Source organism: Lolium rigidum, chromosome 3 (assembly GCF_022539505.1).
Source record: "Lolium rigidum isolate FL_2022 chromosome 3, APGP_CSIRO_Lrig_0.1, whole genome shotgun sequence".
NCBI lineage: Eukaryota > Viridiplantae > Streptophyta > Magnoliopsida > Poales > Poaceae > Lolium > Lolium rigidum.
The window spans coordinates 98829603-98850772 of NC_061510.1; the positions used below are offsets into that span (position 1 = coordinate 98829603).

The 21170-nt window shown below is 43.7% G+C and overlaps 2 protein-coding genes across 2 annotated transcripts; both read left to right on the plus strand.

Annotated features, from left to right (window-relative positions):
- Positions 1–15744: 15744 nt before the first annotated feature.
- On the plus strand, positions 15745–19348 carry LOC124702000 (mitochondrial phosphate carrier protein 3, mitochondrial-like). Its single transcript, XM_047234096.1, has 6 exons — positions 15745–16035; positions 16124–16485; positions 16585–16628; positions 18430–18644; positions 18756–18880; positions 18978–19348. Exons 1-6 carry the CDS (start codon positions 15745–15747, stop codon positions 19054–19056), a joined length of 1116 nt encoding a protein of 371 aa, XP_047090052.1. The 3' UTR covers positions 19057–19348.
- A 979-nt stretch (positions 19349–20327) lies between these two features.
- On the plus strand, positions 20328–20820 carry LOC124702001 (histone H4). Its single transcript, XM_047234097.1, has one exon. The coding sequence runs from the start codon at positions 20358–20360 to the stop codon at positions 20667–20669; it is 312 nt and encodes a 103-aa protein (XP_047090053.1). The 5' UTR covers positions 20328–20357; the 3' UTR covers positions 20670–20820.
- The last annotated feature ends 350 nt before the right edge of the window (positions 20821–21170 follow it).

Genomic DNA, 21170 nt, shown 5'->3' on the forward strand with positions numbered 1-21170 from the left:
GACTGTTGGCTCATATTCCGTGTTGTGGAACTTGAAGCTTTCAACGAAAATTTTGGTGAGCCTGTAATATTGCCCCCTTTCGTCTCCCACGTAGGTGGCTAGGCCTGCCCTGTTGACGAGGGTGAAGAAGTCATCCAATATCCCTGCATTGGTTAGAAACTCATAACAAGGGAAGGATGAAGCGTTAGGAGCCCCATGGTCCTCCTCGGGCGCAAAGCTAGGCGCGATGACGTCCTCATTGTAGGATCGCCTAATTTGCGTAGACGCTCTTGAGGGCCTACCGGTGCTGGTTGTTGCTTTCTTGAACAACTCTCCAAACTTGAATTTCTTCATCTTCCCCTTCTGAAATTTTCAACAATCATTATAAAATTTGATTTCAAGGTGTGTAATTGAAGGGAACTACTATAGGAACTTGCTAGAGTACTACACATGCATCAAAACTAATTTCTACCACTTAGAACAAGCATGCAAGCTCACTAAACATGTTATCTACAGCAGCAAAATATTCAATATATACTCAACCAAATGAAATTCTAATTGGACAATCAAAGGAGTCACATACCAAGGAGTAAATGTGCCAAATTTCAGACAGAAATCTGGGCTGAGCAAGGAGATCGAAAAATCGCGAGTTCTTGAGCAGAAACACGAGTGAGAGAAACTTGGTACGAGTTTTTCGGGAGAGAGAAGGTGCTGGGAGGAAGAGATGATGAAGTGGGGCAAGGGGTGGCCCACACCACATGGTGGCGCGGCCCCCTTGCTGGCCGCGCCGCCCTATGGTGTGGCACCCCCTGGTGCCCCACAGGTCATCCTCTGGTGCTCCCAGGTGCCTCGTCGAAAAATAGGACCAACGGTATAATTTTTGTAATTTTTAGAGAACTTTGAAAAATGCACATTTCTGGGTATTAAATTAATGATTACTGCGCAGGAAAATGATTTCTAAAATCTTAAATGACTAAAGCATATTGCAAAACAAAAGTGCTACAGCAAGTAAAATAGGTGAAGGGAGAAAGAAAGAAAGAAGTGTTGTTTAGCTCTTTTATGCAATAAAATATACTTGTTAACAAGGTTGATCAAGTCTTGCTATCAAATAAATTTTATATGACATAAGAAGAAATAAACCTCAAATCAATCATGTTACCTTATATTGAATTGATATGGATCCAATCACAAGAGTTTGATATTCTTCTTTAGGCTCATATATAGGACAATCAATGGATCCCACTTTGATAGTTTTCACATTAAAAATTGTATTGACTCCACATACTTTATCAATCCTCTTGGGAAAATAAACGAGTGTGTTCCTTATCATCAACATTGAAAGTAACCATGCCTTTATTGCAATCAATAACAGCCCCTGCAGTATTAAGAAAGGGTCTTCCAAGAATAATGGACATATTATCATCTTCGGGCATTTCCAACACAACAAAATCAGTTAATATCAAGCAATGCTTGAGTAACTTGAACAGGAACATTTTCACATAAACCAACGGGAATAGCGGTAGATTTATCAGCCATTTGCAAAGATATATCGGTTGGTATCAATTTATCTAAATCAAGTCTCTTATAAAGAGAAAAAGGCATCACACTCACACCTGCTCCCAAATCACATAGAGCAGTTCTAACATAATTATTCTTGATGGAACAAGGAATAGTCGGTATACTGGGTCGCCCAACTTCTTTGGAATCTTACCATTGAAGGAGTAATTAGCGAGCATAGTAGAAATTTCCTCATTGGGGACTTTCCTTTTGTTAGTAACAATATCTTTCATATACTTTGAATAAGGAGGCAATTTAATAGCATCAGTCAAAGGAATTTGCAAAAATAAAGGTTTCATCCAATCACAAAATTTATTATAATGTTCCTCTTCCTTTGATTTTAGTTTCTTAGCGAGGAAAAGGCATTTGCTTTTGAACCCAAGGTTCTCTTTCATTACCATGCTTCTCAGTAATAAAGTCTTCTTTAGTGTACTTTTTATTTTTAGCAGGCTTTTCGGGTTCTTTTTCAATTTCTTCTTTATCGGGAGTATCATTCTTATCATTATCTTCCTCATGTTCATTACCACTTTCGGTTTCAGCATCGAAATAGAAATACTATTAGGATCATTAACAGGTTCGAGAGGATTCTACAACATTCTTATGTTTCTTTTTCTTTTTCTTAGATGGAGCACTAGTTTTAATTAGTTGAGAATCTTGTTCAACTCTTTTGGGATGCCCTTCGGGATATAGAGGATCCTGGGTAGAAACACCACCTCTAGTTGTTACTTCACAAGCATGTTTTTCTTTAGAATTATTTCCCAACAAGTCATTTTGCACTTTAGTAAGTTGATCAATTTGAGTTTGAACCATTTGAAAATGTTTAACAAGTATCTTAACATCATTGGAGGTTCTCTCCACAATACCATGCAATTCACTAATAGCTCGGGAATTTTCCATTAAATGATTCTCTACTCTCATATTAAAGTTTTCTTGCTTAACAATATAATTATCAAATTCATCTAAGCATTGAGCAGGAGATTTTGAATACGGAATATCTTCCCTAGTAAAGTGTTGAAGCGAGTGTACCTCAATCATGGATGAAGGGGAATTGTCTCACATATATCTTCAATAGGAGGTAAATTCTTCACATCTTCGGGTTTAATACCCTTCTCCTTAAGAGACTTCTTGGCTTCCCTCATATCTTCATCATTTAATTTAATCATACCCCTCTTCTTCACTATCGGTGTCGGGGTTGGTTCAGGTGTAGACCAATCATCATGATTCCGGCCTATTTTAGCCAATAATTCTTCGGCGTCGTGCGGAGTTCTTTTCCTGAAAACACAACCAGCACAACTATCCAGGTATGCCCTAGACTCAATAGTTAGTCCACTATAAAATATATCAAGTAAATCATGCTTTTCCAAATCATGGTCAGGCTGAGCTCTAATAAGAGAACAAAATCTAGCCCAAGCCTCAGGCAATTTCTCTCCATCTTCCTGGTCAAAATTATAAATTCTACTGCAAAGCGGCATGTTGAGCACTAGCGAGGAAAGTATTTGCGGAAGAAAACATCAAGCAATTCTTTTGGACTTTTAATAGAACCAGGAGGCAAATTATTATACCAAGTTTTAGCATCATCCTTTAATGAGAAAGGAAAAATTTTAGCGACAAAATAAGTACGCATCTTAATATCATCGAGAAAACAAGCCACTAAGAGTAGATAACTCAGTCATGTGTTCAACGAGCACTTTCTTTTTCGGTACCACAAAAGGGTGTTTTCTCAACAATAGCTATATGAGATAGATCAAGAGAAAAATCATAATCTTTATCCCTAATGTTTATAGGAGATGTGGCAAATTTAGGATCAGGAGATGGTTTATATCTAACGGCATGTTACGCAAGCAACTTTTTAATTTTTCTTGCATCGGTAGTAGCATTGCATTTTTCAATAAAATCATCATCAAGCTCTACATAATCCTCATCAAGATCATCACTAGAATAATCAACGAGACTCGGGTGAATTAACGGGTGTAGCGGCATTAGGAGTTTCGAGTATTTTCAATTTGTCTAGACTTAGCAATTGTAGCATCTAGAAAAGATCCCAATGAACCACTATCATCAAGCACAGCGAAACATTATCAATATTATGAGAATTTTCAGATTCAGCGAAGTACCGACACGCGAAGCATGTGGCGGTGAAACAAGTTTATCAATCACGAGATGGTGAATCAAGAGCAGCGAGAGGTACTCGAGTTGTACCTTTTCTTGTAGTGGATGGTAATATGGCGATCTTAGTATCGCGAGGTTTACCCATAATGGAGAATTTGCAGCGAACAATATCAATCCAAGTGAACTTCCAAATAAAGCTATGCTCCCCGGCAACGGCGCCGAGAAAATAGTCTTGATGACCCACAAGTATAGGGGATCGCAACGAGTCTTCGAGGAAGTATTACCCAATTTATTGATTCGACACAAGGGGAGACAAAGAATACTTGTAAGCCTTAACGGCGGAGTTGTCAATTCAGCTGCACACTGGAAACGAGACTTGCTCGCAAGAGTTTATCGGTAGTAACAGTTTTATGGCGGTGGAAATAGCGAAATAACGGCGGCGGTGAAATAAAGACAGCGGTAGTGATTATAGTAAACAGCGGGATTAAAATACGTAGGCACGGGGACGGATTTAACGGGCGTTGCATGGATGAGAGAAACTCATGTAACAATCAAAGCATGGGCATTTGCGGATAATAATAAAACGGTATCCAAGTACTAATCAATCAATAGGCATGTGTTCCATATTTAGTCGTACGTGCTCGCAATGAGAAACTTGCACAACATCTTCTGTCCTACCAGCCGGTGGCAGCCGGGCCTCTAGGGAAACTATCTGGATATTAAGGTACTCCTTTTAATAGAGTACCGGAGCAAAGCATTAACACTCCGTGAACACATGTGATCCTCACATCACTACCATCCCCTCCGGTTGTCCCGATTTCGTCACTTCGGGGCCATTGGTTCCGGACGGCGACATGTGTATACAACTTGCGAGGTAAGATCATAAACAACGAATATCTTCATGAATCAATAACATGTTCAGATCTGAGATCATGGCACTCGGGCCCTAGTGACAAGCATTAAGCATAACAAGTTGCAACAATATCATAAAAGTGACATCTACGGATACTAGGCACTATGCCCTAACAATCTTATGACTATTACATGACCAATCTCATCCAATCCCTACCATCCCCTTCAGCCTACAGCGGGGGAATTACTCACACATGGATGGGGGAAACATTGCTGGTTGATGGAGAGGCGTTGGCGGTGATGGCGGTGAAGATCTCCTCCAATTCCCCGTCCGGCGGAGTGCCGGAACGGAGACTTCGGCTCCCGCGACGGAGTTTCGCGATGTGGCGGCTCTGCGGAGGGTTTACGGCGATGTCGACTTCTCCCCGTGCGTTTTTAGGTCGAACCCAATAAGTAGTCCAAAGGGGGCGTCGGAGGCCGGCCGAGGGGCCACACCATAGGGCCGCGCGGGCCCCCCCGGGCCGCGCCGCCATGTGGTGTGGGGCCCTCGGGCCTCCACCTCCTTTGCCCTTACGGCTCCGTCAATATTTTGGTAAAATAGGGCCATCCGAAGAAATTCCGAGGATTTTCCCGAAAGTTGGATTTCTGCACAAAAACGAGACACCGGAGCGGTTCTGCTGAAAACGGCGTTAGTCCGTGTTAGTTGTATCCAAAATACACAAATTAGAGGCAAAACAATAGCAAAAGTGTTCGGGAAAGTAGATACGTTTTGGACGTATCGCTCATCAATCCTCCTTGCCGTACCTACAGGGGCAATACCCAATGCACAACAAAATTCTTCCAATTTCATGGTAACGAGAATATCATAAATCTTGAATGCGACTCGTCGGCTCATATTCCGTGTTGTGGAACTTGAAGCTCTCAACGAAAACTTTGGTGAGCCTGTAATATTGTCCCCTCTCGTCTCCCACGTAGGTGGCTAGGCCTCGCCCTGTTGACAAGGGTGAAGAAGTCATCCAATATCCCCGCATTGGTCGGAAACTCATAACAGGGGAAAGATGAAGCATTAGGAGCCCCATGGTCCTCCTCGGGCGCGAAGCTAGGCGCGATGACATCCTCATTGTAGGATCGCCTAATTTGAGTAGACGCCCTTGAGGGCCTACCGGTGCTGGTTGTTGCTTTCTTGAACAACTCTCCAAATTTGAATTTCTTCATCTTCCCCTTCTGAAATTTTCAACAATCATTATAAAATTTGATTTCAAGGTATGTAATTGAAGGGAACTACTATAGGAACTTGCTAGAGTACTAAACATGCATCAAAACTAATTTCTTCCACTTAGAACAAGCATGCAAGTTCACTAAACATGGTATCTACAGCAGCAAAATATTCAAGATATACTCAACCAAATGAAATTCTAATTGGACAATCAAAGGAGTCACATACCAAGGAGTAAATGTGCCAAATTTCAAACAGAAATCTGGGCTGAGCAAGGAGATCGAAAAATCGCGAGTTCTTGAGCAGAAACACGAGTGAGAGGAACTTGGTACGAGCTTTTTCGGGAGAGAGAAGATGCTGGGAGGAAGAGATGATGAAGTGGGGCAAGGGGTGGCCCACACCACATGGTGGCGCGGCCCCTTGCCGGCCGCGCCGGCCTATGGTGTGGCACCCCCGGTGCCCCACAGGTCATCCTCCGGTGCTCCCGAGTGCCTCGTCGAAAAATAGGACCAACGGTGTAATTTTTGTAATTTTTAGAGAACTTCGAAAAATGCACATTTCGGGTATTAAATTAATGATTACTGCGCAGGAAAATGATTTCTAAAATCTTAAATGACTAAAGCATATTGCAAAACAAAAGTGCTACAGCAAGTAAAATAGGTGAAGGGAGAAAGAAAGAAAGAAGTGTTGTTTAGCTCTTTTATGCAATAAAATATACTTGTTAACAAGGTTGATCAAGTCTTGCTACCAAATAAATTTTATATGACATAAGAAGAAATAAACCTCAAATCAATCATGTTACCTTATATTGAATTGATATGGATCCAATCACAAGAGTTTGATATTCTTCTTTAGGCTCATATATAGGACAATCAATGGATCCCACTTTGATAGTTTTCACATTAAAAATTGTATTGACTCCACATACTTTATCAATCCTCTTGGGAAAATAGACAAGTGTGTTCCTTATCATCAACATTGAAAGTAACCATGCCTTTATTACAATCAATAACAGCCCCTGCAGTATTAAGAAAGGGTCTTCCAAGAATAATGGACATATTATCATCTTCGGCATTTCCAACACAACAAAATCAGTTAATATCAAGCAATCGTTGAGTAACTTGCACAAGAACATTTTCACATAAACCAACAGGAATAGCAGTAGATTTATCAGCCATTTGCAAAGATATATCAGTAGGTATCAATTTATCTAAATCAAGTCTTTTATAAAGAGAAAAAGGCATCACACTCACACCTGCTCCCAAATCACATAGAGCAGTTCTAACATAATTATTCTTGATGGAACAAGGAATAGTCGGTATACCTGGGTCGCCCAAGCTTCTTTGGAATCTTACCATTGAAGGAGTAATTAGCGAGCATAGTGGAAATTTCCTCATTGGGGATTTTCCTTTTGTTAGTAACAATATCTTTCATATACTTTGAATAAGGAGGCAATTTAATAGCATCAGTCAAAGGGATTTGCAAAAATAAAGGTTTCATCCAATCACAAAATTTATTATAATGTTCCTCCTCCTTTGATTTTAGTTTCTTAGCAGGAAAAGGCATTTGCTTTTGAACCCAAGGTTCTCTTTCATTACCATGTTTCTCAGTAATAAAATCTTCTTTAGTGTACTTTTTATTTTTAGCAGGCTTCTCAGGTTCTTTTTCAATTTCTTCTTTATCAGGAGTATCATTCTTATCATTATCTTCTTCATGTTCATTACCACTTTCAGTTTCAGCATCAGAAATAGAAATACTATTAGGATCATTAACAGGTTCAGAGGATTTTACAACATTCTTATGTTTCTTTTTCTTTTTCTTAGATGAAGCACTAGTTTTAATTAGTTGAGAATCTTGTTCAACTCTTTTGGGATGCCCTTCAGGATATAGAGGATCCTGGGTAGAAACACCACCTCTAGTTGTTACTTCATAAGCATGCTTTTCTTTAGAATTATTTCCCAACAAGTCATTTTGCACTTTAGTAAGTTGATCAATTTGAGTTTGAACCATTTGAAAATGTTTAACAAGTATCTTAACATCATTGGAGGTTCTCTCCACAATACCATGCAATTCACTAATAGCTCGAGAATTTTCCATTAAATGATTCTCTACTCTCATATTAAAGTTTTCTTGCTTAACAATATAATTATCAAATTCATCTAAGCATTGAGCAGGAGGTTTTGAATACGGAATATCCTCCCTAGTAAAGTGTTGAAGCGAGTGTACCTCAATCATGGATGAAGGGGGAATTGTCTCACATATATCTTCTATAGGAGGTAAATTCTTCACATCTTCAGGTTTAATACCCTTCTCCTTAAGAGACTTCTTGGCTTCCCTCATATCTTCATCATTTAATTTAATCATACCCCTCTTCTTCACTATCGGTGTCGGGGTTGGTTCAGGTGTAGACCAATCATCATGATTCCGGCCTATTTTAGCCAATAATTCTTCGGCGTCGTCCGGAGTTCTTTTCCTGAAAACACAACCAGCACAACTATCCAGGTATGCCCTAGACTCAATAGTTAGTCCACTATAAAATATATCAAGTAAATCATGCTTTTCCAAATCATGGTCAGGCTGAGCTCTAATAAGAGAGCAAAATCTCGCCCAAGCCTCAGGCAATTTCTCTCCATCTTCCTGGTCAAAATTATAAATTCTCTGCAAAGCAGCATGTTGAGCACTAGCAGGAAAGTATTTTCGAAAGAAAACATCACGCAAGTCAATTGGACTTTTAATAGAACCAGGAGGCAAATTATTATACCAAATTTTAGCATCATCCTTTAATGAGAATGGAAAAATTTTAGCGACAAAATAAGTACGCATCTTAACATCATCAGAAAACACGCCACTAAGAGTGGATAACTCAGTCAAGTGTTCAACAACACTTTCTTTTTCAGTACCACAAAAGGGTGTTTTCTCAACAATAGCTATATGAGATAGATCAAGAGAAAAATCATAATCTTTATCCCTAATGTTTATAGGAGATGTGGCAAATTTAGGATCAGGAGGTGGTTTATATCTAACGAGCATGTTCGCAAGCAACTTTTTAATTTTTCTTGCATCGGTAGTAGCATTGCATTTTTCAATAAAATCATCATCAAGCTCTACATAATCTTCATCAAGATCATCACTAGAATAATCAAGTCTCGGGTGATTTAACGAGTGTAGTAACATTTCATTAGGAGTTTCGAGTATTTTCAATTTGTCTAGACCTAGCAATTGTAGCATCTAGAAAAGATCCCAATGAACCACTATCATCAAGCACAGCAGAAACATTATCAATATTATGAGAATTTTCAGATTCAGCAGAAGTACCAGCACGTGAAGCATGTGGCGGTGAAACAAGTTTATCAATCACAGATGGTGAATCAAGAGCAGCAGAGGTACTCAGAGTTGTACCTTTTCTTGTAGTGGATGGTAATATGGCGATCTTAGTATCGCGAGGTTTACCCATAATGGAGAATTTGCAGCGAACAATATCAATCCAAGTGAACTTCCAAATAAAGCTATGCTCCCCGACAACGGCGCCAGAAAATAGTCTTGATGACCCACAAGTATAGGGGATCGCAACGAGTCTTCGAGGGAAGTATTACCCAATTTATTGATTCGACACAAGGGGAGACAAAGAATACTTGTAAGCCTTAACAGCGGAGTTGTCAATTCAGCTGCACTGGAAACAGACTTGCTCGCAAGAGTTTATCGAGTAGTAACAGTTCTATGGCAGTAGGAAATAGTGAAATAACAGCAGCAGTGGAATAAAGACAGCAGTAGTGATTATAGTAAACAGCAGGATTAAAATACTGTAGGCACAGGGACGGATTTAACGGGCGTTGCATGGATGAGAGAAACTCATGTAACAATCAAAGCATGGGCATTTGCAGATAATAATAAAACGGTATCCAAGTACTAATCAATCAATAGGCATGTGTTCCATATATAGTCGTACGTGCTCGCAATGAGAAACTTGCACAACATCTTCTGTCCTACCGGCCGGTGGCAGCCGGGCCTCTAGGGAAACTACTGGATATTAAGGTACTCCTTTTAATAGAGTACCGGAGCAAAGCATTAACACTCCGTGAACACATGTGATCCTCACATCACTACCATCCCCTCCGGTTGTCCCGATTTCTGTCACTTCGGGGCCATTGGTTCCGGACAGCGACATGTGTATACAACTTGCAGGTAAGATCATAAACAACGAATATCTTCATGAATCAATAACATGTTCGGATCTGAGATCATGGCACTCGGGCCCTAGTGACAAGCATTAAGCATAACAAGTTGCAACAATATCATAAAAGTGACATCTACGGATACTAGGCACTATGCCCTAACAATCTTATGACTATTACATGACCAATCTCATCCAATCCCTACCATCCCCTTCAGCCTACAGCGGGGGAATTACTCACACATGGATGGGGGAAACATGGCTGGTCGATGGAGAGGCGTTGGCGGTGATGGCGGTGAAGATCTCCTCCAATTCCCCGTCCGGCGGAGTGCCGGAACGGAGACTTCGGCTCCCGCGACGGAGTTTCGCGATGTGGCGGCTCTCCGGAGGGTTTACGGCGACTTCGACTTCTTCCCGTGCGTTTTCAGTGTCGAAACCAATAAGTAGTCCGAAGGGGGCGTCGGAGGCCGGCCGAGGGGCCACACCACATGGCCGCGCGGGCCCCCCCGGGCCGCGCCGCCATGTGGTGTGGGGCCCTCGGGCCTCCACCTCCTTTGCCCTTCCGGCTCCGTCAATATTTTGGTAAAATAGGGCCTTCCGCAAGAATTCCGAGGATTTTCCCGAAAGTTGGATTTCCGCACAAAAACGAGACACCAGAGCAGTTCTGCTGAAAACAGCGTTAGTCCGTGTTAGTTGTATCCAAAATACACAAATTAGAGGCAAAACAATAGCAAAAGTGTTCGGGAAAGTAGATATGTTTTGGACGTATCACTCCTCACGAGGGCCTTGAACCTAGGTAGATCGTTGTGTTCGTGTGTGTTTGCTAGTTCACCTTCACTTCTTCGGATCCATTGGCATACATCGGCCCCAACTTAAGCCTATCCATGGCATTTGTCTGTTCACCACGATGACACAGACCTTTTATGTTGGTTTTCAACAAGATACTGGAATGGAAGGAAGGAAGGAATGGAATCAATCAATGGAGAGGCTACTTTTGGACACAAATACACTGATTGAAGGCGGTAGTGGGGGCGGCGGGGCAGGCATGGGGAAGAAGCGTAGTGATGTTGTGAGAATCGATGATTAGGGTTGGCCGGTACAGGTATTCCGCAAAACCAAAAGGGTAGCGCCCCTAGTTGAGGTGTTATTGTGCCAGGGTAGCTCCATTGCTTCCAACACTACCCTTTTCTCTGATACAAACTTGTCTCTCCGGTTTTGTTAAAATTGCAATCAAACACCTACATACATACAACAACTTCAAATATATAAGGTTGATGACAAAAAACTTCCATGACTTTAAGGTTTTACGACAACAACTTCAAGGTTTACAACATCAAAGTGCACGGCACAAAGTTTAGAGCAACAAATTCTAAAGAATTAAAGTTCAAGACACGACTCTACTGAGTCCAAAGGGGTACTTCCCCATTGCACCTTCTTCCGCTTCCGCCTCCTCCCTTGCACGACGATCCCCCCCCCTCTCTCTCTCTCTCTCTCTCTCTCTCTCTCTCTCTCTCTCTGTTTCTCTCCTGTTCCACCTCACGAAGATCCTTCTCTTCTTGCTCCTTCTTCTATTTCTCCAAACTTTGTTTCTCAAACCTAACCTTCATCTTTTTTCTCCCGCTCCTCCTCGCAAATCAACTGGAACATGTAGTTCCACTTTCTTTGCTCCTCGTATGCAACCTCTTCCTTGTGATATTTATCTTGCGCCAAATCTATGTAGTTCACGAATTGACAAAGAGGTGGAGGAGACTACAAATACATAGTTAATTTTGTTAATGGCAAGCACTCGAGAAATATTCATTACAAGTGGATACACATACCTGTGGTAGTCGTATGGGTTTCTTGGCTTGGCCTTTTCATGTGCATAGTTAGGACACATCCAAAACCTCCTTTGGTGTTTGTCATCTCAATCATCACATCGTTTGGAAACACAAAGGTTACCGCTCCAAAAATGAGCCCATTCCACCCCTTCGGGAAAATTGGATGGCCAAAGGTCAACGGTGTGCTTCCATTTCCTCGGTTTCTCCTTCGGGCCGGATGACGCCATACCTACAACAATTTTATAATAAAGTTACTATGAGCGATATTTGAAAACTAAGATAAGGAAACAATAATGATAACAATAAGCGAAACAAAATGCCTACAACAATTTTTGAAAACTAAGATAAACAAACAATAATCACATCAAACCAGATCTACAATTAACTAGATCTATAAAGATATCATGCATTTGAAAACGACCATAACAATACCAAAATCTACGTACACATGGCAAGATTGACATCAAATTCGCATACCGTAACTCTAACTAGCAACCTAACACAAAGCCCACAAGACCATACAAATTTTAAAATTTGGGATGAACTAGAGTTTCACTAATACTAGGAAAAATAGGGGCTAATGAGAAAATATTTGCGAATAAATTTCATTGGATCGAAGGAGAATACTTAAGGGGAGAGATGGAGACCGAAATCCACCGAAGAAAGCTTCAGATCCGGAAGATTTTGGGGAATGATTTGAGAGAGGAGAGAGAGGTGGGTGTGCCCTGCTTCGTTGTTGGTTGTGGTCTTAGCAGTAAGTGGTAGGTGGAGGGGTCAAGGATGGCCCGCAGGATTTAACATATTTCAATAGGGTAAGGGCACGTACAATGAGGTGACGTCAGCCTTTCCTTGGAGGTGCCATGTCAGATTTTTTGCTTAGTTGGAGGAGAGAGAATGAAGAGAGAGAAAGTTGTCTTCCCTTAGCTAAGAGATCATCTCTTAGAAAATAAGGGAAGGTATTTTCTCTATTGTACGTTCATGTCTTCCCTTGGCAACATAATTTCCTACCAATTTTAATTGATTACCATTAATTGCTAGGGAAGGCTATAAGAAATAACGCATTGTATGACTTATATCTATTGTCATCTCTAGATGATGTGGCGGTATAAGGGAATACGTGTCTTCTCTACCATTGTATATGCCCTAACTCTCTTGAAGGGAGTTGAACTTTAAAAGAGTAGCGCCCTTGGCAAGAAAGTTAAGGTCGCGAATCGGAGGCCCCACATTGCCACGTTGGCAGAAGTTCAACGCCGCAATTAAGGGTGCCTAGTGAAGAGGGTGTCGTCCTGGTTAAAGACGCTACAAAATAGATCATATTTTAAATATTTTTAAAATAGAATCAAATCGTGTTGAACTCCGGAAAAAAGGTTAAATTTGTCGAAATCGAGATCACACGGCTCATGAGTCATGCCGGTTGCACCTGCACGCACATACTAGGAGTAGTATACCGCGGCATATTCTCCCCGTCGATCGCAAACCCATCGCGTGTCCGATCTCCGGATGGCAATGGGTACCCGTCCCCCGTTAACCCGGTGGGTACCCGCATCAAATGGAGGAGGGTATGGTGAGAAAAAAACTCCATGGGTTTCTTAATGGTAAATTATCTGACCCAACGGGTCTGGCGGAGGCGGGTATGGAGGTATGAAACCCATACCCTTTAACCCGTAGACCCGCCTCAGACATATGGAGCCCACCTGTCATTGAATAAACAGACACCCCACGTCCCCACTCCCCAGTCGGCCACTCCCCACTCCACAAAGACCCAAACCGGCAAAGGGCAAACCCTAAATTGCCACGCCCCCAAATCCCGAGCCCCCCTCACCCTCTGCTCTCAGCCTCTCACACCGCCGCCGCCCCACTCTGCTCTCACGCCGCGGCCGCCCGCTGCCCGCCGCCCCGCACCGCCCTCCAGCCTCCACCCTGCTCGCTCCCGACTGCCGACGCCCGCCGCCATGGAGACCATGCCGGTCGAGGAACCGAGCGACCAGGCCGAGCCGCCGCCGCTTGGAGCGGATGCCCCGCATCTGCAGATCCCGGCGCCGGGGAGCGGGGCGCGGTTGGGCTTCCTCCTCGGCGTGGCCCCGTCGCGGCCGGCATCCAATGCTGCGCCACGGTGCCGGTTTGCCTCCGGTGGGTGCTCGTAGCGGGGGCGGGAGTGGGAACACCCGGAAGCGGGGCCGGCAGCCTCCCTCCGATGGCGACGCACATCGACAGTGCAAGCAGAAGAGAGGGAAGGAGGCCGCCGGCGATGCACAGCGACAGAAGGAGAAATCTCCATGGTATCATGTTTCTTATTTTTCTTTCGTAGTTGATCGATTTGAGAATGGAATTGTTGTGTCTGTACGAAAATGTGTGCATATTGTTGCAGTTGATCCATAAGAGAAGCACGAATCTGAACAAAATTGTTGTGTACTGAGAAATTATGGTGTACTGATTTGTTTCCATGAAAATTATCTCAACAACCAGAAGAATGCTCCTTGTCTGAAAAGCCAGCCCCTGCCATTATGTCTTTCTTCCATGATATTGTAGCACAACAAAAGCCTGCAGCAGCTAGACTTCAAGGTGAGATAGAGCATTACTTGTCTGATGACGTGGTGCCATATACTGAAACGTTCAATGTGTTGGATTGGTGGAAAGTGGCTGGCACAAGGTACCCTACACTAAGAAAGGTGGCAAAAGATATTTTTGCTATTCCAATCACCAGTGTTGCTTCAGAATCTGCATTTAGCACAAGTGGCAGAATAGTGAATGAACATAGGAGCCGCCTCACTTCTCACATGCTTGAGGTTTTGATGTGCTATCAAGATTGGCTTAGGAACAAGTATAAAGGTGAGAAAACGATGCATTTTTTAAACATCTGTCCCTACTCTCTACACTATAATGTCTCTTCCAACTAATGCTTCTAACCTGTCTTACTCGCACGGAAAATCTATTTTTTGCAGATGCTCATTTGGGTGAACAAAGCTTCTGGTCTTGTCTTCAAGACATACAAGAAGAGGTTAGTATGTTTCTGTTTCTAACATGCAATTTCCATTTGTTCTAGCATGCAAATTATATGAATTCAATGATAAAAAATAAATTAACTCACTCTTGTTTCTGTGTACCATAGGATTCAGATTTGACCTTTGTATGATTGCTGGATGGAGATGGAAGCATGTTGCTGCCTTGCTGGAATGGTTGATGGATGGAGATGGAAGCATGCTTCATTTGAAACTGTTATGAATTGATGTTGTTCTAAGACTATTTGTATCCTTCTAAGACTATTTGTATCCTATTCCTGGACCTAGTTTGTGGTTCTAAGACTATTTGTATCCTTCTAAGACTATTTGTATCCTGTATTGTGTGAAACTATTGTGTGAATTTGTATGGAACTCTTTGTTGTCAACATGTTGCTGTACTAAATATTTGCTGTCAGTATCCTGTTGTTCTAAGACTATTTGTATATAGTTGCTGTCAAAATTGATGTGTATGTATACTACTATAGTTGCTGTCAATTTTTTTGCTATATTGTTGAATTTTGCTGCACTGGCGGGTCTCCACCGGGTCGCGGGTACCCGTCACGGGGCGGGTATGGTGGAGATCTTGACCCGCCGGCGGGTATGGAGGCGGGTGGTGGTGGCGGGGAGAGGTGGCCGGGGCGGGTATGGAGGTGCCATACCCGCCTCCATACCCGGCGGGTGCCATCCGGAGTCCGATCATTTCCTTGGAGCGGCGGTGGGCCCCCTCCGCCCCGCTCGCTGCGCGCGGCGTCACTGTTCCACCCAATCCGCACCCAAATCTCGCGTCGGCGTCCCCACGAACAAAAAAAGCAGCAGCCGCCGCCGCCGCGCGCAGCACACGGTCCGCACGCCGCTTCGCGCGTTCGCCAGCCGCCGGTGCGGCGGAAGAGGGGCCAGGGATTCCCAGCTCAGCTCAGCTCAGCTCGCGAAGCCCTGGAGCCGCGGCCTTCGCCGGAGCCCCCCACCCCGCTGCTCCCCCTACCATGCTCGTCCCCGCCCGCGACGACCTCCCGTGCACTCGCCCCCAGCTCCCCGCCCCGCATGACGAGCCGCGACAAGGCCGGCTGCCCCACGGCCACGCTGCCGCTCGACCGCCTCCTGGCCTCGCTCGCCGCCAACGTGGAGCAGCTCGGCAAGAGGTGGGAGATCGCCGTCCGCGACCAGAGGGCGAAGGAAATCAAGAAGATGGAGGGGAAGAAGGCGGAGATGGCGCCGGCGGTAGAGCTGCACACGCCGCTCTTCTACGCCACCTGCGCCCTCGGCGGGGTCCTCAGCACCGGCCTCACCCACCTCGCCGTCACGCCGCTCGACCTCGTCAAGTGCAATATGCAGGTCTCTGCCAGATACTCCCTTGTTGCTCTCTCCCAATTACGTCTTGCTCACCACAAATATCCAATGGAATTGCTTGCATCAATGCCAGGTTGACCCGAACAAGTACAGGGACATCTCATCCGGCTTCGGTGTGCTGCTCCAAGAGCAAGGTCTTGGGGGGTTCTTCAAAGGCTGGATGGCCACGCTGGTTGGGTATAGTAGCCAGGGAGCCTGCAAGTTTGGGTTCTACGAGTACTTCAAGAAGTGCTACTCGGACATTGCTGGCCCAGAGAATGCTGACAGGCTGAAAACTGTGATCTACCTTGCCGCATCCGCGTCGGCTGAGGTGATTGCAGATATAGCTCTCTGCCCCATGGAGGCCGTCAAGGTTCGGATCCAGACACAGCCGGGGTTTGCTCGATGCCTGACCGATGGGCTTCCCAAGCTTGTCCAGTCCGAAGGTGCCTTTGGGTATAGATACTGCATGTCTTGTGTTGATTATTATTGTGTTAAAATTAGTTCCATTCAAGCTAGTTCAGAACACTCTTTAATGCCGTGTGGTAATTTCAGGCTTTACAAGGGAATACTTCCTCTCTGGGGCCGCCAGATTCCTTGTGAGTCAAATTGATTACCATCTATCTTTTCCCATTGTATGTGTATATGCTAAGGGTTAAATATAGTAGTACATACTAATGGGCCAAACAATAGTAGTAGTACTGAACGTTTAATACCAGAATCTTCTATGAGCTATTTTCAAGCTCAAACAATTTTAGAGCCTTTGATATTGTGTGTGGATATTATTGAGAGTGTTATGGGCTGGAAATGGTTCCAGAATGCCCACAAAACTGAGCTAGCCAAATGCCGGTGCAGATTTTCTATAAATCAACACTATATAAAATCTGACACTACCTAATATCTGTAATTTAGACCTAGTTTGCAGCCCATGCTCCATCATGAAAAGCCTAATTGATTTTATTTGCTTCCTTTTATGGAATATGTTAAAATACTACTGTTATACACAATTTTAAGTAGACCGAATTATCATGACTACCATGAGGCAACCCAAGTTTTTATGATTCATGTACTTAATTCCTCCTCGTAGTGTAATCCAGACCATATATACTCCCTCCGTTCCTTTTTAATTGACTCGGATTTAGTACAAACTTGTACTAAATTCGAGTCAATTAAAAAAGAACGGAGGGAGTAGTTATCATGACACTTTATTATTATTGGAAAAATAAGGGTCTACATTTGAACCCTATACTCTAGCAAAGGTTCACTTTTCAACCCTGAACTCTGAATTTCAACCTTGAGCTATCAAAACCCTCCTGAAACCTTGGATTTTTTCACAAGTGATTTCAGCTGATGTGAATGCAAAGCGTTCAACACTTCATTAAACGAATCAGTTGAGTGAACAGATGGGTAATTGGCATGTGGAGTAGTGAGAGCTCAATGTTGTTTTAACCCTGACCTGTCCAGTCCAGTCATCATGAGCCGATTCATTTGATGACGTGGCAGTGACATAGACGTGGCAAACACGTGGTGTTCAAGCCGTCTGAAGAAACTTCTGAAACCACTTGAGGTTGTAAAGTGAACGGTTTTGATAGTTCAGGCATGCATTTCAGAATTCAGATAGTCTTACAATGCAGGGTTGAAGGGTGGACTTCTACAAGGGTTTGAGGTTGAAACATGGGTTTTATTGCATTATTGTCGGAAAATCCATGTGCAAATATATCAGTTATTTGTGTGTTATGTAAATTTGTTTGCTAGTTTTTGGCCAATTGCTATCCATGAAAAGATATGAAAAACATGCCGGCCATTGGCAAATGACAAAAGATAGAAAAATAATTGGTTCAGTACAACGATTACGTGTCGCAACTTGTCGCTGGGGTACCGAAAAGCAGACAAGTCGTGACAAGTCTCGGCAAGTGCTAGACTTGTCGACAAGGAACTACTAAAAAATACTAAGGAAGGTAGAGGCGGAGGAGGCGGCGGTGCAGCTTCCGGAGGGGCTCAGGGCCCAGGGGAGAGGCGGAGGCGGCGACAGGGATGGGCGCCAGGGGAGAGGCGGCTGGGGGAGGGAGACGCGACCAGTTTCTGGGTTGTAGGGTTTCACGAAGACATTTTATATCCCAGGCATTTAATTTGTCTCTCGACTAGTTGACCTAGACAAGTCGAGATTTGTCGCCGACAAGTCAACTTCTCGATCGACAAGTTCAACTTGTCGTGTCGCTCCAGCGTGTCGACAGAGTTGCGACACGTAGACTTGTCGAGCGACACTTAATCGTTGGTTCAGTACCGTGCTTATGGATGTAGTACTTGATTGTTTCACATGGCTATGCAACAGTTTGTGCAGCCATCTTATACTCTTTATGTTAAGGTGCGACCCTGATTGCTTTCTCCATTACCTTGCAGACACTATGATGAAATTTGCTTGCTTTGAGACCATTGTTGAGATGGTGTACAAGCATGCTGTCCCAAAACCAAAAGACGAATGCAGTAAACCACTCCAACTAGCAGTGAGTTTCGCAGGGGGGTACATTGCTGGAGTCTTGTGTGCTGCTGTCTCTCACCCTGCAGATAACCTGGTGTCTTTCCTCAACAATGCAAAGGGAGCAACTGTGGCAGATGTAAGCCCAACTGTTATCTACATCTTGCACCACCTCACTGTCAGATAGTATTCAAGTATAGTATTACTATTATTTTTTGTGCTGCTTATGATCAGTGACTTGCACTTCCAGGCTATAACAACCCTTGGGCTGTGGGGCCTTTTCACCCGTGGCCTTCCGCTCCGAATTATTATGGTTGGTACTCTTACCGGAGCGCAATGGGCAACATATGACGCGTTTAAAGTATTTGTTGGACTGTAAGTACATGTTATTTTGATTCCATGCATCACTGTCATGATCAACAATTTATGCCACAATATCAAATTATCTCACTGCCCGTGATTAATTCACCAGGCCAACATCCGGGGGAGTCAGCTCTAGTTATCGTGCTACCTCTACTTTACACCAAGTCGATCATGTAAAGCAGAACTGACCGTTGACATGAAGGTTTTGTGCTGAGCAACCGGTGCCCCGCCAGCTGCTCCAATTCTTGCAAGAGCTCAAGCATCGGAGGGTCAAGTGTTAAATGAATGTTGTGACACTCTGTTAGCTGGTAGGAAATTTCACTTTCAAGGGGTTTTTGTTGCTACCTCTTGGATGTCGGAACTAGTCTAATGAACTGAACAAGCTTCAGAGATTTATCCGACAGATCGGCACAATGGTCTGAATATATTTGGCACATAATGGCCTCCTTTGCCGTTGTCTGACTGTCATTCTTGTTTGTCCAACCTGCATTATCAAAGAATAAAGCATCAGAATTCAAAAAATGATGTTTTCAAAAAGGAGTATTTGATGATTTTTTTTACTAGGAAAGACCATCATGGTTAGCTTTAATAGTAGTATCGTATCCACAATAAATGTCGCTGAGTACATCAAACAATTCGAGGAACGTTTCAATTCCAAAAAACCTGAAAAGTGTTTTTGCCTCCCGAGCTCCAGTGCTCTCGTTATTTAAAAAAAATGTTTATTAGGTATCAAGATGTTTGAAAAATAATTTTGTAGATTGTCAGTGATAAATCTCACAATCATGGAAAATTTCAACCCAAAATTCTTTTTACTTTGTGTTGACAATAATAACAAAATCTGATTTGTTTTTGAAGATTTGAAAATGAGTACTCAGATCTGCACTTTTGTCTTTTTTGTGTAGCTTAAAATATAAAGTATTTGAAATTGATATTTTACACGTTTGTGGGATACATTATTGGCTATATGCAGATTTTTTTCAATATTTTTTGAACCTCAAAAATATGATTTTTCATTTATTTAAAAATGAGATGCCCATGTGCATCAAATCTCTGTCCAAACAAAACCCAACTAACTTCACCTATTTAAAATGAGAACTTCATGATAAAACCCACGATATCCTACTGCCCAATATATCCAACCTAGCCCAACACGGGCCCACTCCACATAAGTAATCCAACTTCTCTCTCCACAGCCTCAAAAGTCAAAAGATATCTATGCCCACGTCACCGATCCGGCCTCTCCCCCTGCGAACCAATCACATCGCTGCTTTCAAATCACGCGGATCGCTCCGCCTCCTTCCACCGTCCCAGAATCCAGCCCGTCCATCTCAATCCAACGCACGAACACGCGCCGCCATTTCCACCACCGCACTCGCCCACCCGTATAAAATACCTCGCCCACCCCGCAGTCCTACCACACCAAAATTTCCCCAATCCCCAACCCCCAAACCGTTCTTCCCCGACCTCCTCCCATCCTCAGCAGCCAGCAATGTCGGGCCGCGGCAAGGGAGGCAAGGGGCTGGGCAAGGGCGGCGCCAAGCGCCACCGCAAGGTGCTCCGCGACAACATCCAGGGCATCACCAAGCCGGCGATCCGCCGCCTGGCGCGCCGCGGCGGCGTGAAGCGCATCTCCGGCCTCATCTACGAGGAGACCCGCGGCGTGCTCAAGATCTTCCTCGAGAACGTCATCCGCGACGCCGTCACCTACACCGAGCACGCCCGCCGCAAGACCGTCACCGCCATGGACGTCGTCTACGCGCTCAAGCGCCAGGGACGCACCCTCTACGGCTTCGGAGGCTGAAGCCTGAGGGGCCCTGCCTGTCGGCTTGTGCTTAGGGTTGTTAGGGTTTCGGTTCTGTGCGTGAGTTGTTCGGGAGTGATGGCATGTAGTGATGGAATTTGTTGCATATGGATGGATGGATGGATGGATGAATGAATAGATCTGGTGTTTCTAGCAGATGTCTGATTTGCCATTGTGAATGAATGAATATAATGTCTCCGCCTTTTGTTTGTCCTGAAATGTTTTCTTCATTGAGTGTTATCATTTGATCATTGTTCTCAGTCCTCTTAAGCTTCTGGTCATTGCTTGTCGATTGTTTTTCTTGTTATGGCGTTTATCTTTCATTTGACATAATCTGTAACTGTGCAATCATCCGTTTTAAGCTTCTGTATGCGCATAGCAAGATCCAGTCGACAAAATTGTGCCTCCAGCAGCATGCTTTTGACCGGTTTCTCCAACTAGTCTCATGTAACGCACATTCTTTACAATCTTTCTATTAGAAATTTCATGTAAGTTTGTATG

Excerpts from the sequence above, each read along its gene's own strand:
- LOC124702000 (XM_047234096.1), top strand. The coding sequence starts at position 15,745 with ATGACGAGCCGCGACAAGGCCGGCTGCCCCACGGCCACGCTGCCGCTC. Across the intron at positions 16,036-16,123 it reads TCGTCAAGTGCAATATGCAG|GTTGACCCGAACAAGTACAG; the intron begins GTCTCTGCCAGA and ends CATCAATGCCAG. Across the intron at positions 16,486-16,584 it reads CAGTCCGAAGGTGCCTTTGG|GCTTTACAAGGGAATACTTC; the intron begins GTATAGATACTG and ends TGGTAATTTCAG.
- LOC124702001 (XM_047234097.1), top strand. The coding sequence starts at position 20,358 with ATGTCGGGCCGCGGCAAGGGAGGCAAGGGGCTGGGCAAGGGCGGCGCC.